Source organism: Cyprinodon variegatus, unplaced genomic scaffold (genome assembly GCF_000732505.1).
Source record: "Cyprinodon variegatus isolate N-32 unplaced genomic scaffold, C_variegatus-1.0 Scaffold30, whole genome shotgun sequence".
NCBI lineage: Eukaryota > Metazoa > Chordata > Actinopteri > Cyprinodontiformes > Cyprinodontidae > Cyprinodon > Cyprinodon variegatus.
Window position 1 is genome coordinate 729,289 of NW_015150483.1, and position 19,514 is coordinate 748,802.

The window sequence follows — 19,514 nt, forward strand, 5'->3', positions numbered from 1 at the left end:
GGATGGATGGATGGATGGATGGATGGATGGATGGATGGATGGATGGATGGATGGATGGATGGATGGATGGATGGATACACTGATAAAAAAAATAACATATCTGAAATGGAGATGGTCATGGCAGTATTCTCCAACCACAACACCTAATTTGATGTTTCAACTGGTTGTTAAAAATTAGACTGTTAAATTGACGGCAGAATTAAAAGAGGGCTTGATAAACTGAGGCATAGAAAATGGAAATATTGACATAGAACTGGATTGATGGATAGATCAAGAGATGGCTCGTTGTTTAAAATTATTATAGTTCTATTTCACTTGCCAAAGCTTCAATACATTTAAGGTTTGTATTTTTTTAAGAAATATGGGGCGTTTTCTTGCATGCCTTTGTCTGAAATCACACAAACGGAATAAAAAACATGATTTTTTCTCTTATGACTTCATCCAATAGAAGAGGATTTTTTTTAAATCTTTGCTCCCTCCTCTTTCTGTTTCTATAGTTGATTTAATGTTCTACATTCAGGACATTTAAACTGCCACATGTCAGGAGTGTAGTCTCTTGGCAGCGTCTGCTGCATACAAGCCAAGGAGAGCGCAAAATATCTATAAAAACCCTTCTGTATAACTGCATCCTTCCTTTTCTCTGTATAGGGATGTCTGGAACATCAACGATCTCGTTATGCTGCAGACTGGGGAGGAACAAACAAATCCAGCAAACTGATCCTTCCCAAAGCAGTGACCAGAGATGTGGATTTTCCACTCCATTTTAAAAGATAAAGTTTGATAAATTCAGTTGTATTTCTCTGATTTATTGCTTTGTACAATTATATCTGGCTGCAGAATGATTTTTTTTATTATTTCTTTTTTGCTCTTTCAGCAAGAACACAGAGGAAAGTGTTGCTGTGCTTATAAACAACAACTGCTTAGTCTGCATTTAAAAGTGCTGTTATGGATTTTCTTTACCTTTCTATGATCTATCATCATATTGTCTATATATTGCAAATCAATATGCTATGTAAAAAATGTTTTTTTTTTCGGATGATATTAAAAGGAAACTGCACAGAAAACAGAAAGTTAAACAGTAACATAACATTTTCAGTATCATAAAAAGAGCAAATTCCATGATAAAATATTAAATCGTTCCGAATATTGGATTGTTGTTGTTTTGTTCCCATTGTGTGACATTTTCATTCTAATTAGTGTAGATTTTAAGAATTTTTAAGCTGCTTAACCTCCCACTTTCTGTATTTCTATCTTAACCCTTTACATTGGGTAAGTTGGGCTACTCCACTGGCCACACACGGACACACATGCACACTCACAATTATGACGAATCTTGCTGGATATTTGTTATGACTGGGCTGACTGAGCCATTAGTTATAGGAGGCAGTGCTGGGAAAGGGGAGGGATACAAATGTGTAATAATGCCTCAGCCATAGAATTTTAATCAGCCACCTTGGTGTGTGTTGGCTGGTTTTATAACACAAACAGTTGACACCAGAGAAGAAGACAGAGGTGAGAGGATTAGGTCATGTCTATTTGCTGAGAAACTGCCCGAGCAACTAAACAGCTCATCGGCATTAAAAGACATAAGATCTATGTGAAAAAGTTAAAAACATTTTAAAGTTATTTGATTAGACACAATTAACTTATTATTGACTGTCTTTACCGATTCATGTTTTCTTAAATAGAACAAACATAAGATCTAAACTGATTCAACCAAAATACCATGACTTACGGTAATGCCTAAAATGACAACTTGATAAAATGAAAACAGTGGGTCTGTTGTTCCTTTTGTGTGTCAGTAGCAGGTTGCTTTACCTTAAAAAGCCTTCAGCAATATCATATTTAAGTTTTGCGATCGGGAACTACCACAAAGATATAGCTCTGTAACGGTTTACTTACATCAGCCACTTCAGGACATCATCAAACTTTAAATGGTTTTATTTTAAATTTTGTTTATATTTTCATGAATTGCTTGGTTATGTTTAGGCAACTAAAACACCATCAGCAACAACTGATATTTACTGAAATAGCTAAAGCCAAATTGTCCCGTTATATAGAATAGCTTATAGTATATAACTAAATAATTGTTGTGATATATTACTTTTGTTATGTGTAACTTCTCCATTCTGAAGCCAAAATCTCTATCAAAAAAAATTATATTTGGAAATTTGACAACTGCAGCAGAATTGACATGAGCCTAAAATGTGAATGCATGCTGGGATATTCACTGTTAACAGGTCAGTTCCTAATTTAAAGTCTGTTTCCTCCTCTAGAAAGCTTTATTTTTTTTGGACAAACCTATTTATGAAAATATAGTCTTAAATTTACTATGTACAGTCTCTGTTTTCCTACCCTATTGAAAGGAGCCCTTGCTCATTCTCTATGTTTAGCTGTCTTATTTTTCTGTTAAAAGGACTTTCAACTCTGACGGGTCGAGGTAAATGGCTGCCGGTACTTCTTTAGATAGATCATTCTTCTGTGAAATTGATAACATAAAAATTTTGTTAAATTTTTCTAAATTTTGATTTAGATTGAAGTGCACTTTATCAGATCGAATCTGAATATTTAGTTGTCGTCAAATTAACTGGACTGGACCGATTCGAGTTCTATTTGACCGGATATAATATTTAACAGTTTGTAGTGTGAAAGGGGACAGAAAGAGATGTGATTTAGTATAAATAGTCTGAATTTGACTGATTTTGTATATTCAGTGACAGTATTTTTCACCATGTTAAAAGCATCAAAGAAGCTTTAAAAAGAAGAACAATCTTCAAACCCTCATGCAAGGATTTATAGAAAAAAATATATATCAGAAAGGTATGCCTAACTGCTTACAAACTAATTTTTGTTCTTTTTTTTTTTGCAAAATATATTTATTTACACAGCTCTTAAATATACAATCATAAAACTTTAGACTAATTTGACCCACATACAAACAAACTGTCCACATTTCTGTGAAGGGTTCAAGTGCAAACTATGTGCATCAGACTTGTTGTGTATTCTCCGGCCACCAACTGAAGGCCACCATGTCAGATATTTATTACTATTGATCCAGCTGGTCCTGGCTGGAGACTTTTGTTCGGCCGGTTTAAGGCTCTGACCTCAATTAAGTTATGAATTTCTATCTGATAGACTGAGAGTGCTTGGGGCCTGCCGTGGTCGAGCCACCATGCTGGATTAATTAGAATTATCGGTGCTGTGAGTCGCTTTCCCCGCCTCATGGATCATGTTGTTTTAATACAAAGCAGAGGCAAAGGCAGAGAGGGTTGAAATGAAGGGGGGTGGGGGGAAGGGGGGGCAGGCAGAGTTACGAGGAGAAACACAGATTTGCAAATTGCAAAAAATAAATAAATACCGGAACAAGTTGAGTAAAAGCATGCGACACACAGAGATGTGCTTAACACCAGCGCTCTGTGCTTCCCATCAGCTCCCCTTACGGGAGCCTTAACATTTCCTTCCTTCCTGGCATTGTGTTTCTGTTAGGTTAACCTGTCTCTCACCTGTCTATCCTCTTTGTCAACCTAATCCGCCCCTCTCTGTCGCATAGCCTCTCTTAAATCACAGACTAACGTATTGTAAATGGTTCTCTGGACCAATTCTGGTCATTGTTACTTGCAGCGCCAGTGCACCAAAGAAATGCATTTTAACTGACATTATATATCTGCCAATGCAGATTTCCATGGTAACCTAGAGAATTGATGTTAAGATTAAAAGACAGGTTGGGATTTCCTAAGGTAGGACAAAAGTGTTTGTGTATGCATGTAAAAGTTGGGGATTAGAGCACCTGGAGAGCAAGGCCACCAGCAGAGCAAATCCGCAAACACTCGACAGACAGAATGCATTACCAAGCTTTTAATTTTAATTTTTTTTATATATTAATAAATGTTTCAATTAATATCCAGTTGCTACATACATATAATCAGTAAGATAAAATATCTTAAAAAGTAACTCTTACCTGAAGTTATGTACAATCAAAAATGACCTAATTATCTTAACAACATACACGAACATAATGCCTAATTCAGTATTCCTTAGTTCTAAACCATAAACTGTCTATTTAAAGTCCTTTTACTTTGCAAAGCCTTCTTTGGCTCTGAATACAGACATTCAATGTGGCATATTTTTCTAAATAGGTCTAAAATGACAATTAATTATATAGAGAAAGCAAAATCTAGCCATACTGGTAAAAAGTTTATTTTTCTTTGGCAGTACATATGTTTGGTGTAATTGGTTATGGATTATTTTACAAGTGAGAATGTAGTTGATTTAATTCAACGTCAACAAAAGTTCAAATGATTTCTTAACAGATTTTTGTTTTTTTTGTTTCTTCCTCAACACAACATTACTCCTTCAATAAGAAGACAGTTATTGTTTCCTTTACAGGTATTTTTAATTAGCCTCGTGAGACCTTCCTGATCTCGCGAGCTTTCAAGGTTTCACTCGCAGATCAGTCTGGAGACTCTCCGTTAAAGAAAATTTGGAGCAGTTCACCAAACGAACGTCCAATCAGCGTTGGCCTTGAGGCGGGTTGAGGTGTGACGCAACGAGAAGGGTGACAGTTCAGTCTAAACAACATGGCGGCTTCAGCCGATGAAACTAGCATTAGCGTGGCTATCGAGCAAATTTTATCGGAATTACAGAGTATTTCTTCACTGAAAGAAGAGCAAAACACTGCTCTGGAGGCTTTTCTCAGAGGAAAAGATGTTTTTGCTCTTCTCCCGACTGGTTTCGGCAAGAGTTTGATCAATCAATTGGCTCCTCTTGTCACTCTGTTAGTACGTCATATGCTTCGTTGATCTGATTGGTTTATTTGGCCCGTCTATCACCAACATAGGCCAAACAGCTAACCAGTATTTTCGCCCCTTCCCAAAATTACTTCAACGGAAGGTTTCCAGATGGATATGCGGAGCAAATCCATCTGGCGGAGTCAGGTTAATTTTTGATACCATGAGCTGCTTTTAACCCAAATTACTCTATTTTCTGCCATCAGTTGAGTAGTTTCTTTTGCTTACATTTTTTGAGACAAAGTAGCATCTTTTCTACTTTATCAAGATCTAGAGGAGAAAAATTGGATATCATTGAAATCATTGGAAACCTAATCAGAGCTGTCCCCAAATTACAATGATACAGCGTTATTTTCATCTTGTCTATGTAAGTTGCCAGAGTGTTTGGCTAGAATTAGTGGGCTGGACCAGTTCCTGAGCTGGTCTTGCTCCCTTGCACAAATAAATTGTGAGAACCTGCTGCTGTTTGGATGGTAAAATACAGGGTTTAAAATGTTTTATTTATCTAGGCATATTTTAAAAATACCTGTTGAAATACTGCAGCTAAATGCTTGAAGATGACCATACCAACAGAAAATGTATAATAGATAACTATTGATGATATTTTGCTGCTTGGATTAATTTTGCTTGTTGTTTTGGAATGATGGCAGCCTGGAAATGTACACTCTATTATTTTACTTCTATCTATTCTAGTCTGAACAGAAGGGTCTTTAAGGCTTTAAAAAATGTGTTAAAATTTATAAAATGTGATTTTTCTGCGTTTTTTTTATCCCACCAAAACTAGCCACGCTGCTTGCCCCACATTTTCAGGGAGTATTAGCTGCGGGAACATGGTGAGGTTTAACATACCGTACAAACACAAGGCCCAGCTCTACAGTTGGCAGGTGGCAGATCTGTGATCTGCATATTCAAACTCACGCAGCTACCTATTGTGGTCCCTTGATCCTGGATTAACTATAAAACAAGCCCTTAATGCAGGTTATCAGGGTTTGGGAACAATTCACTAAACAATCAGTTGATTACTTTCCAACGATTTTCCTCTTCTGCCAAGCAAATAATAATACTTTTTGTTTTAACTCTTAAGCCCACCCCCCTCCTCCCTCTTTTAATCAACAAATTAAGCATAAATCATGTTTGATCTTTATTTACTGGTTGCTCAGCAGTTGGTAGAGGTCAAGAGAGATTACTGGATGCTTTAATAGCCCGAAAACAAGCCCAACATTCCTCTGTTCCCCTCATGAACACGTACAACCTTAAAGTCGCTTTGTTTCATGTCGGAGGCTTTGGGGAAAAGGACAGACTTATAAAAGGCTTCATTAAATATTTTATCTTCCCTGTCTCCTTTCTTTATTTCTTCCTCATTTCATCTTTAAGTAGAAGATGCTCAAGCATTTTCTAACGAGAAGTGCATTGTCCAGTAAGCTTTACATACTGAGATTATAATCCTGAGAGAATGGCACGGTTACAGTCACTGTATTTTTCTCTCCGCCCCCTTATAAATCTGCTTCAAGTAACTCCAGTGGGAATGCCCAGTAACTTTCAGCCTGTCAGAGTCTCATACAGCTGAGAGAGCAGTGGGTTAAAAGCTCCATCTAGTCTGACTAACCCTAACTCTGTGCTTTGATTGGCTACAAATCACACCTCCTTTATACAATTCCGAGGTTTTTCACAAACAAACAGTAAAAGAAAAAAAAAAATATTCTAATTAACAATAGCTGTAGGAGCCAATTATTTTTTGTTAATAATTAAAAATGTTTTTTTTTTTTTGTGCATAATCTAGCGAAGTTTATTTTACTTTATTGTTATAAATATTTATAACAATATATTGTTATAAATATTGATATCTGTTATGAGATTATGTTTTTTGGTTATTTAGTCATGTTCCTTTATTTTTGGTTACTTATGATTAATTTAGGGTTGGTTTTTTTTTATAAATAGGCAGTCAATGGTAGGACCAGCATGCATCTGGGTGGGCGTATGGTTTTTTACCAGCACAAGAGAAACATGGAGGAAATGTTTGTCTTTTTTTTTTGTTTGCTTGCCTGAGGAAAAAAAATAACTGAGAAAACTAAAGGAGTTTACCTGGAACATTTTTTATTTTGCCTGCGTGAAATAAGTCCATGGTGCATCTGTGGCCTTTGTGGATTTCCACTTTTTTGTGTCATCAAAGCTGGGCCACAACAATAGCAAATAGCTTCAATAAAAATAACTAACATTCACATGCTGATAACAGGTGGGTTTAAGAAAGTTCTCAAACTTGTGCTTCTAAAATTACAACGAAAGTGAGATTATTGTTACTAGCTTCAAAGCTTAATTATTTAGTCATAGCCTGGCTACTGGTTTTAAGGTATACCATTTCCTGTCACAGTCATCGTTTAATAAACCCTCAAAAAAAAAAAAAAAAATTCTGTAATGCCTTTTCTGTACAATTGAATGTGCTTTCAATGAGGGGTGAGAAAAGGTGCAGGTTTTTTCTGACTACATGGAATATAGTACATCACTGTCCCCTCTATACCTGTTGCTGTGCACTGCTGGTCAGCAGACTCAAATAAAAGCCTTCATACATTTCCTTCACTCACAAGACTGAGAAGTCTGACTGTTAAGAGACATTTGCAACCCTCATTCTTGACATTTTAAAACTACATTGGGTAACCTGTGTTATTGTGGAACTATTGGTGACTATTTTGATTATCAACCAACCTTAACTCACTTCTTTTTCATCACAATACCCTCTTTGTGAAAATTAGCATCTCATCCACCATACAGTATACATAGAAGATGTCAGTTAAGGAAACTGGAGGTCTATTAAGCAGGCCAAACATATTATTAGCAAAGAGAATTTGTATGAAAGGAGGATACAATACATTATATATGTAATTCAACCAGTATTGGAAACAATCATACCTCTATTTTGATAGCAAACTATTAGATCATTAAGCAGTTTAGTGCTAAAACCCTGACTAATTAAACCACTACCACCGATGGTCATCTTAAGGACAGCACGAGTGGTGTCAAATGACCCTCAGAAAATGTGCCGCTATTGTTTCCTTTTAAAGAAACCACACTGACTGAGGCTGAGTCCAAAGTGAAACCCTTGGTAAAGCATTTCAAATGTATCCTATTTAGAACCACTGATGCTTTCATAAAACTATCCAAGTCTAGTAAATCTGTCCTGATTAGACACACTTTAGGACAATGAACCTGCAGTATATTTAAAATGTAACCTGTGTAGCACTGATTATTATAAAACATCACATATTCCCAGTTGCCCATATTCCATTATTGTGTTACTCTATAATATTCACAATGACAAGAACTTGAAAATTACAAGTCAATCTAGTGGAAGTTTATTCAATTAAAAAAAACAAAAAAAAAACAAAAAAACAGAGAATATTAGCAGTGATAAAAATGAAAATTTCTTTTCTGTTTTGAATAGAAGCTATTATGAAATGATAAGTTTTTTATGATAATAAGTTGGTTTTTTTCTACACATTTATTTTCTTTATACAACGTGAGATTCTCATAGCTGCCATTGCTCATTTTAATTAGAAATAAATGACTACGAATGTGACACATCTTGAAAAGAAGGTCCAACTGTGCTGGAATTGTTTCGGCGCGGCTGTAAATCATCAGTGAATTGTTTTCTACTTATTCCACTGTTAAATCCACCCCCCTCTCAGAGCATTCACAAACAAAAGGGGCCACACATGACCACAAAAGAGAAAGTCATTTGTGAAATGTCCTGATTATGTGGGTTGTGCAACGTAAAAACAATTTGCCTGATTACTTCCAATTGATTTGTCCTCGCAGTTAAAACCTCGGCGAGCAGCCCGGTGAGCCACGCCGTGCCATGCCGGTGGGCAGGGGGAAGAGGAGTAATTTCTCGGATGTGCAGCTGAGCCAGCTTACGCCTAAGCTAAAGCCCTCTGGATGCTGCTAAACCTCTGAGAGTCTAAACACCAGGCTAGCTACCAGCTAACAGTGTCTGCTAAAGCCCTGAGGGATTTATGTGTGGCACAAAGTGAATTAAAGGTGACCTTCTAAAATGGATGGAGAGACAAAAGAGAAGGGTGATGGGGAGGAATGGGATTTCACAGGTAGCTCACACTTTACCTGAACAGATGGAAAAAAACAAAAAACACTGCACCACTTATAAAAATATCTAGCAGACATGCAACAGATTCACCTCAGATAGCTTTGCCTTATTAAAATATATTAAATAGTTGGGTGGGGGGAATTATCTGCTTTAATGAGATTTGAGCTTAACAAGAAATCCTTCCTAAAAGAACAGAGACAGGATTTCTGCTCACCTGACTGTTGATGTCTGCTTTGTGCTGCAGTAACACAGATACCAGCTCCTTGTGTCCTCTGTCACAGGCCCAGTGCAGGAGGGCGCGACCCTGCCAACAACAGCACACAAATCACTGAACTGAACACACATATACAAACCACAAAAATGTAAGGAACAAGACAATAAACACACTGAAAAAACTCAAGACCTCTAGCTTATTATTATTTTATATTTAATCATTTTTTGTATTGTAATAACTGCAGTAAATAGATATCAATTTGTTCTTTTCACTATCTTCAGCATAGAGGAATGAGACATTCAGTTCTTTAGAAAAGTATTCTGATCCCTTAAACGTCTTCAAATTCTGTCAAAACTAACCTAAAAACATTATGAGGTGATGGTGATAATATAAACGAACAGGTGTATAACTGAAGCGGAATAATAAAGACTCACTTTTAGGGCTAGGTAAAAAAATCGATTTAATCGATTTTGGATCGATTCCTTTACATTTATGCAAATTTGAGGTGTAGGGAATGAGATCGATTAGTTTTATAGTGACGCTCACATTTAAATGAGCAGGCGTATGCAAAAAGGCCGACCCAGGTAACACACCGCTCAGCAAGCTGTCTCAACTGAAGTCTGATGTCTGGAACCATTTTGGATTTAAAACAACTAAAGACAATGTGCTGGATATGTGACATTAAGGTGACTTTCCTCTACATTGAAAATGAGTGGCGCTGCAAATATGGTTTGTGCATTGAAGATAATGCAGCTTATGCATGTCTGCTGTGTCACGTCTGCTTGCTCGTGTGAGGCTTCACTTTTTCCCTTTTATAAACAAGTTTGCACTTTTGAGACAGTTTTATTCACATCTCAAGTTTAAACTGTCTGATTTACAAGTTTGCGCTTTGTGTTTAATATGACAGGAAAAAATAAAATGCATGAGTATTTTGAAACAGAGTCAAACCACTTTCATTATTGTAAAAACAGATCGAATCGAAATTAATCGATTTAGAACTGTATTAATCAAAATCAAATCGATTCAGGACTTTGGCCAAAATACTTAGCCCTACTCACTTTTTTTTTTTACACATTATTACAAACAATCATTTTGAACATAAACCCTGCACTTATTATATATTTAGGGTGGTTGAGGCAATACTCTTAATCTGGGCAAACCTATACCAGCTTTGCACATCTAAAGATTGTTTTAGGGCTGGACTTTGATCAGCCTAATTCTTACATATCAGAATGCTTTAATCTAAAGTCTTTCTTTAGCTCTGGCTGGACACTCTGGATTGGAAGGTGGCAGATCTGCCCCAGTCTGGTCTTCTCCATCCTCTTGCATGTTTTCTTCCACCTTTGTCCTGTATTTAGCTCCATCCATCTTCCTATAGACTCTACCTAGCTTCTTTTTCCTTGCTTAATGAAGTATAACCCCAGCATGATGCTGCCACCACTGTGTTTCACCAGTGGGAGATTGTATGTTCAAATTGTTCATTTTCTGAAAAAATTGTACATGTGTAAGACAACCTCTTAAAAGCTGAATGGGAGCCATACAGTTTGGGGTTATCCGGCAAATAAGTGGGTTTCCTATTGCCTTATTATGGATTTCTTATTTCAAAGTTGAATTTTTTCTTGCCACATTTTCATGAAGGGGAGATTTTTGGAGAGCACAATTATTAGTTGCTCTATTATCATATCGTCCCTCGCAAGAAGTGGATTTCTGTAAGCCTTTTTCATTGCATCTATGTTGTGTTTCATTTTTCCGAGGGGCAAGGTGCACCAATGACTTCAAAGGGAGGCCTTGATCCTCATGATGCTGTTTGTTATCAAATGTCCTATAACAACCCTATTAGCCCTTCACAGAACATTTGTAAATGGTTCAGAGGCTCATGTATCCACACTATGTTACCTTCTACTTTGAAGTTATGCACTAATTTGTGTGCATCTGTCATAAAAACCTAAATAACACACAAAAGTTTGTCTTTTGATGGTTGTATAATCTGAAAAGGTTTAAGGGCTATGTGCACTTGTTTAAGAAGAAGTACTTTAATTTTAATTTTTATGGAGAAATATAGGTTAAAGCCTACAAGACAAGTACTTGCCCATGCACATACACCATCTCACAGGCATTTCCTTGGGTCTAAGATCCTTGGTCCAATAAAACCTCCAGAGCTCATTTTTCAGTGAGGGCAATTAGGTAAAGCAAACTCTCCAAGTCTAACTCTGTTGCTTAAATCATATTGATCACCCAGGCTGTATGTTAATATGGCTACTTATGAGTCAGGTCAGAATACCAATGTTGCCTTCCCTCATTCTTTCTGTTTAAGGTCCTGTGCTACAGACTGCTGCATGCATTTTTACTGCACATCAGAAGTTTTGTGGTTAAAACAAGAAAATACCAAAGCAGTAATAAGTTAGCTTTGAGGTCCAGCGGTGATAAAACCCTAATTATGTCACGTAGAAAAATGAACTGGTACGATAGATTGCACTAAATCACGGTTGAATAAGTGCTCTTCAGACCACAGGGAAGGTGCTTTTTTAGCACTGTCTGATTAAGAAACACTCTTTTCTTTTCTGGGAGCAAAAAGTTGGAAAAGTTCCAGGAAAGAAACCCAAAAGGATTAGCAGATAATACAACTGGCAAAGGGTAAAGACAAACAAAGAAGAAGCTAACCCCTCCCTGTTATTGGATACAGGAAGCGTGCAAAGGTTAAACAAAAGGCTTGACAAAACAGAGTAAATATCTTATCGCAATTATTTGCTCTGTTTGCAACAATAACCATAAGTAATAAATATATGAAAATAAACCAAACATGGTAATTCTGGAAATTAATCAGTCAGTGAACAGAGTGATGAGCTTCACAAACCAAATATTGTTGTAGAAATATATATATAATTTTTAAAAAAATGCTAAATAATATATTTTGGACACAACTCAGGCACAGGATGTTCCAAAGCAACACTGAAATGGCATGAAGAGCAAAAGTAACAATCCTGACCTTACATTTCATTGAATCATTTAAGCTTTTTAGTTTTAGTGGATGTCATACGATAACTTATTGACATCACAGACTTCCTTTTTCTTCTCAACATACAGTAAAGGGATTACCTTCGAGTTAATGAGTCGATGCAATCAACTGGTTTTCCTTAGATAGAAAACTTTTAATCAGTTTGATCTGGTTTAATTGTCTCTGTAAAGTGCCTTGGGATTACATGATTTGTGAATTAGCACTATATAAATAAAGTGAATTGAATTGAATTAAATTTAATTAAATTAAAGAAACCAATATTTCATATCTATCTAGTAGCTTTATTATGCCCTTTTAATTAATTTCTTAAACCCTATTTAACCTAATTTTTTCATAATTTGTATATAATTGAAATGAATAATAATAGTTATTATTATTATTGATACTATTGCTTATAGTTATTTCAATTTTGTCATAAATAATAAACAGGTTATATAGTAAAAGTAAAATGAAAATATAATTCCCCCCAAAGGACCTTCTGTTAGACTGATAAAAATTCTTCAATAATTTTAAATGGAAAAACTTAATGAGCTAAACATGGGTGTGAAGGTTTTTGGATTTAAACTGCCTGTAAACGAATAAAAGACAGACAAAATAAGATACTAAAAAAGAAAAATAAATTATGATATGAGAAAAAATAATTACAAATACCCATAAATAATTACATAATGTTGTGTCCTACATGTGTGAAAATTATTATCTTCTTCTATCACTGAACTATCAAATCAAATAATATCAAAATTTTATATATCACAACTTTTCTTTGACACCACTCACAAATTATTTATCTGATTTAGGCAAGGGGTTGACCAAGATTGCCATTCACCATTGACCCTAATGAAAAAAAATACCACAATCCCATGTTAATAATAAATAATAATAAAAATTTGTTAAAAAAAATGGGATACAGTCTTATTGCTTTTATTTATAACAGTTAAAGCTTAAAGCAACACTGTAGCCTTTGACCAAGTATCAGCTATATTTGAGATATATTGAATATTTCTTTAGGTCAATATAAATCACTTCGCACTGACCAGTGCTCTGTAGGGGCTTCTCAAAGATCCGCCAACGTGAAACGGTTAGATTAATCTCTGAATGAGTTATGTGACAAAAAGCCCCGCTTAATGGCAGTGAAGCTCCCCTTAAAAACAAGAGCTACTGTCACTACCCTAAAAGTTGCTACTAGGCAACAAACTAGATGTGACACTTACCGTACCTGATCAGACATATTTTTGGCTCTCTAATTAGGATTTCATCTAAAGAAGCTACTCTGTCTTTACCAGTAACCCTATGACTTTTGGTCCAAAGTTGTTTGCTATTAGATTCCAAAACATGAAGGGAAACTGTTTGATTTTGCAAGAATGCAACGTTGCCAGACGCCTTCAGGATCACTAAACTGGGAAGTAACAGGTCAGGCGGCACCTGCTTTCTCTCTGTGGCAAAAAGTTACAGACTTGCTTTAAACCGGTGTTTTAAAAAGCTGTTTTTATTGTTATGAGAATTAATCTTTGTATGAGGAACATGCAGTGGCCCTTTTGTAAACTAAATGAGCAACATTGCACAGCAACATGTTGGGGAGGGGTAGCTGTGTTACTTTTTCATCTATGAAGCCACAGAAAGTTAAAAGTTGCTCCAATACTTTCTTTAGAAATTAACTAAAGAGACATTATGGTGCAGGGCAGTACGACAGAAAGTATTTTTGTTTTGAAGCAAAGCTTAACTTCATTTTGCCCTTTTACAGCTAACTGACCTATGCTTCTTTTAACCAGACATTTAATAAACTAAAATTATCCAGTAAGTTTATCCTTTACAATTATAAATATATAAACTTTAAAAAGGAATGTCTTTTTATGGTTTTGTTACGCGTTTTGCTGTTTTCATGTCTTAACTACAACTCATTAGCCGTCACTGTTGCCTAGAGTTATTTTAACTAAGGTGATGTTGTGGTTCCACACTCACAGGGCAAGAGATGAGGCACAGCCTCTTTTTGCCCCATTCTTAACCTGCAGACACTTAACACAATGTCAGCTGGTGCGAAACGTCGCCACTGCCCTCTGCTGTTTAAAGAGCAGAACAATGAGGCACTAGAAGAGCACAATAGTTGATGGCAGACAAAGCCTTTTCAGCAGAGATGGCTCAACCATCTGGCCTTTGACTGTGAACCCAGCGGCTGAATGCCTGTTTATTGTGAAGAGTGACCGTAATTGAAAAAAGGGGCAGCGGGCCAGTTAGCTTTACCGATAATGAATCAAAGGCAGATGGATAAATTTCAGGGTCTATCTATCCGGGAAACGCTCAACCATAGTGGGAGCAGTCTCTGCATTTTATGCCAAACTACTGCTCCTTGTGTAGTGTTGCAGTCATGCTCTTTGCTTGGATATGTTTGTAAGATATATCCAGAGTGCAAGATAAAACTTATAAACAGTTGCATACATAGAACATACTGGTAAAAGAGACTTCAGCAGCACAAATGAATATCAATAGATAAGTGTGGCAGTTATCTATTAGGGTAGGCCTATTAAAATGAACTCTCCCGTTCGCCATCTAAGCCTCCAGATATCTTTTGGCACTGTACCTCTTCGTCTTTGGTATTGACATCCACTTTCTGAGAGCTGATGGCGTTCCTTATGTGCTCAATGTTGTTTTCTCTGCAGTAGTCAAAGATGTTCTTATCTTCTTCCCTGAGAGCAAGAAATGAGTGAAACACGGAGTAATGATCAAAGCCATTTGTCTTACAATGAAACAGCAAAAATAATAATAATAAAATATTATAAAGTGCATCAGTTTATGTTACTGGGTACATTATTTAATTTTGCTAGTTGATTAACCTAAACTTGATAGTTTGTAAGCTATCTAAGTTGCAATGACACTAGTCATGAATCATCATACATTTAACACAATGAGCATATGCTACACAAACGGTGTGATATCAGAGCAGTAGCTACATGTGCCATATCCCTAAGGGACAGAGGCATGCACAGCAGCACCATCCCACCTCTAATCATATCTCCCTGCCTCTAATCACCTTCTTGCATTGAGGGACAGGAGGAGGGCTGCGGGGGGTGTGGTGATGGTGGGAGAGATGCTGGGTCAAAATGGGGGGGGAGCAAAATCTCATTTAGAGCTTTATGCTTTCCCCTCCCTCTTAGCCATCCAAGCCATTCAGATTAATTGAATTTAGTGCTCTGCTGTTTGTAAGAAAACTTGCATATATGACACTTTGGTGCTTCGTCAGTCAGTAAGACCCATATCCAAACCCCACCTTTCCTGTTGCTGGCAGCATGAAGTCTAAAGTTGTTCTTCCTCCTGAGTCACTTTGGACCTGTAAAGTTCCTGTGGTCCCATCTGGCTCAGGCTGCGGGTGAACCACTTGACTGAACGTGAAGTTCAGCTAAACCCTCTTGGGGAGATTTTGTTACGTTGAACATTATTCATAATCCAGATTTGGATATGTGTTTTCTGTTATTTATTGATTTCGATTATAAGTGCAATGAGTATTTATCAAAAACTGATAGCAAAAAAAATAGCAAAGTAGTATCAGAAATAAACAAAAAAAACACAACAGTGTGCACACATCCTAAACCAACACTAAGTGAACCAGTGGCACTATCCCATAGACAGATAGATCGATAGATAGATCCTTAGTCTTTTTCCACCCTCATGCAGAGTCAAAATGTCGAGTCACTTTAAAGATTTCTATATCAGGCAAGCCCTTCTGTACAGATATTGAAGACTGCAGCTTCATATGTACTATATATTTAGGATATAAATAAGTTATAGATTAATTCATGTTGTCTGAACTTTGGTCAAGCTATGTTGCAGCTTTTTAAGCATCAAGCTAATGCATTCTTGTATTAACGCTTGTGTGAAAAAGAAAAATCGGAACTTCCCAGTCCATAGGGTAGTTTGGTTAGAGAGTTAAGGAAACAATCCCAATACTAATGTAATGTGTCATTTCACTTAACACTTACAGAATTTTTTATTTTATAAACTTTAAGAAAGCATCAGATTGGGATCCAGTTTCACCAACTTACAGTAGACTTACAGTATTCTCTAATTTTCAAATAAGAATTTTGCAAAAAACTTCAACTTTTCTTCTTCTCCTGCTAAATGGAATGGCAAAAAAAAAAAAAAAATGAATAAAAATTGTCCAACAGAAATTCCCTTTCAAGTTCTAAACTGGAAATGTAATTGTGAGGTCAACGTTTGCAGTAGAATAATCAGAGAGGAATTCTTAGCTGAATTCTTTGTTGTGTTTTTTTAATAATTCATGGTTCATGCATTTAAATTCTGCTTAACAATATATTTTAATGGGTTAACTGAACTTTTATTGCCCTATATGCACATATCCTATTTACATCTTAGTGATAGAGACGCTAAAGCTTAGTAAGGTAAGTGGGGATATTATAACATGGAAAAAGAAAGTGCTTAAAAAATGAAGGTTAATCATGTTTTCTTAATGCTATACTAAATAATAATACAATGTTTTTTTTAAATGCTGTGTATCCCTGATCAGCTCCACACCACAATGAATGAAGGTTAAAGTTAGGCTACATATATTACATGTGATACAATGATTGTTATGTAGGAAGCTCTCTTTTTTGCTTTTCCCTCAGTTTTTTTTTTTTTCATTCAGCTTCTCAGCTGCAGCTTCTCATTTTTTTCCCTTTGCGACCTCTCCTTCATCTGCTCATGGTTAGAGATGAATAACTCTTCACGTTCTTTACTAGAGCAAGGTTATGAATCTGTACCTTCATTTACATACTCCTGATTACTGCAGCTATGTTTATTCATGCACAACCACGCCTACTTCTTTTTCTGATGGCTATCATGACCCCAAAGCCCGCCTGATGCGTCGCCACCATCCGTCTCCCCCGGCAACTAATCAATAGGCCGAGTCATCAGTCTTTAGTTGATGGCTGGACAGGGCTGGCATGACACATATATATGAATGATGAGCAAGAACACACATGCACCCCCCCCCCCACACACACACACACACACCTGGTAGCTTTAGGACTATTTAATAAACAAACACAGAAATTATCTCACAAATGAAGACATAAACAAAAACAATTGTTTAGATAAATCCCTTTTAGCACAACAGGACAAAGGAGTTTAGATACACAAACCAACATGCCAGATGCAAACAAATGATTAATGTGGGCCTTATAAACAAAATGACATCCACAGCAGTGCAAAGCATGCTGGGAAGGTCACAGGCTATTCTGTCATCAAGGCAGCACCAAGGTTTTTAGTGTTTGTGTATCTAGTATGTGCGTGTGTGGGTACGTCATGTGCCCACACCTGTGTGTGTGTGTCCAGTGTGGTGTACTTGCAGATATATCCTTCATCCATCAGACCAAACTGGTCACACTGGTAGAAAACACTCATCTACCTGGTCTGAGTTTTGGTGATCAGCAACACAGCCACACAATCCATCAAAGGCGCGCTTACACACTCACACCATCTCTCATCTCGCTCTCATGTAAGACCCTGACTGAGCCGGAGTTCCAATGGAAGCGAAACGCGAAGAAGCCTGAAAAGATGAGAACTGAAACAAAAAGCTTTTTAGCCAAGAGCCCCACAAAATCTTTGTTTTTATTGGAATTCATCTGGCAGGTGTTTGGCGAATTGCAAATGCCGCATTCTGGCCCTGTGATTAGCTCAGCAGGCGAGGGATATTTCTAATCAATCAATCCTGTTTTCATCTATAAGTGATTCACATACACATGAGTAGAGGTTGAGTGAGCAGTGCAATTAAACCCGGCTGGTTAACAGGTGTTCAGCTGTTTAATATGGAGGGTGTTTATGTGTGAGAAAGAGGAAATTGAAGAGCAGCAGAGCAGCGAGTTTATCATGTCTGGGAGGTTATGCATGACTTGGGATGATAATTACACGGACGTACAGTGTGAAGTGTATGATTCTGCCTGCTCAGCTGTGTTTGTCTCATGTTAATGTCATCCTTGCGATGGGTTCCCGGTGAGATTTTTGGTGAGACTGGATATCGCCATGGGAATATTGCTCTGGGAAGTCTTCTGCAGCAACCTCAGTCTGCTGTACTCAGCGCATTCCCATTACCTTGCCTGTTTAATTGTGTCATTAAAAAAGGGAAGACTCTGGATGCTTCTTACAGATAATATGCATACTAATCATGTACAGCCATTTAGGAGGAAACCTGCAGAATTCACACATCTCATTTTCATCTCTGAAAAGCTCTTTTTGCATTGAAATGAAAATGGGGGGGCTCCGAGCTTCAGTGAGTTTGCCAGGAAGAAGTAAATGGAGAATGGATTTCATTAACATAAATCGGAACTGCTTGACATTCCCAGACCTGCAAATGCAGTTACCGTCTGTTGAATACAATCAAATACAGCGTCAAGTTTAGTGGTTAACAATGCCAAGTTGAGCTGAGAATAAAAAAAAAAAACGGATAAAGCCCCAAAAAGATCTACTAAATACTTTCACGGAATAAAGAAAAATGTGTTTGAATGTCAAGTAAAACTAGCAAGTTCTGGTTTGTCTTTGCTTAAGTTATGAAGTGATCAGAGGTCTGATTTTGGCTGGTTTGATTCTAGTGTTCCAATTTTCTCTTTAAGAAACGTTAGATATGAGACTAATGATCCACCTTCATTTGGGTCAGAAATTATACATAGCTGTGATATTATTCACTGTAAAAAAAAATAAAAAAAAAACTTTAACAAGCCTCAAACAACTAGTTTTGCAATAAATAAAAGCAACAGTCTTCTCCACTTAAAATCAGCTTCCTCAATCAGAAAATAGGGCCACAACATTCTAGTGCAGGGGTCTTCGACGTTTTCAAAGCCAAGGACCCCCAAACTGATTGCGAGATGGAGCGGGGACCCCCTAATTATATATATTGTATGAAATTGTGTTCTATCAAACTGGTCCTATAGTCACTCTATTACATATGGAGTCATGTAACGAAAGTAATTTCTCCCTGGGATTATTAAAGTATTTCTGAATTTGATTCTTGGTTAATGGGACAGGTGTTGTGAATGAAACGGTGCCCAGGTTTGAAAGAGCTCTTGTGTGTCGCTGAATGTGTGCATTGATGACTGAAAGATATCTTCTGCTTTCATTTATCTGTTTACTACAGTGTGTTGAATTCATGTTATTGTGTATTTAAAGACATTTTAATTAGTGCAAAAAATTGCAGGAGGGAATATAAAAAAACTAATCAACCAAGACTTTCGCGACCCCCATGCAGTAGACCTGTTGAAGACCTCTGTTCTAGTGTTTAATCAAGTTGCATTAATTAATTAATTAATTAACAGAAAGTAGGAAGAAAAGGTGGAGAGAAAAAAAAGGATATTGATATTGATCCTGTTAAAATCATACTATCCTGGTCACCTTCTGACTTATCAATGCATCTCTGAT

The 19,514-nt window shown here is 36.7% G+C and overlaps 1 protein-coding gene across 2 annotated transcripts in view; it reads right to left on the bottom strand.

Annotated features, from left to right (window-relative positions):
• The window catches only part of acbd6 (acyl-CoA binding domain containing 6), a 46,034-nt gene that overhangs the window by 19,100 nt on the left and 7,420 nt on the right, over window positions 1–19,514 (bottom strand). For both annotated transcript variants that reach the window (XM_015400268.1, XM_015400261.1), the window contains exons 5-6: window positions 14,689–14,794; window positions 9,098–9,187 (exon numbers count right to left, since the gene is read on the bottom strand). In XM_015400268.1, the coding sequence (XP_015255754.1) occupies window positions 9,098–9,187; window positions 14,689–14,794 (196 nt within the window). The remainder of the gene's footprint in view (window positions 1–9,097; window positions 9,188–14,688; window positions 14,795–19,514) is intronic.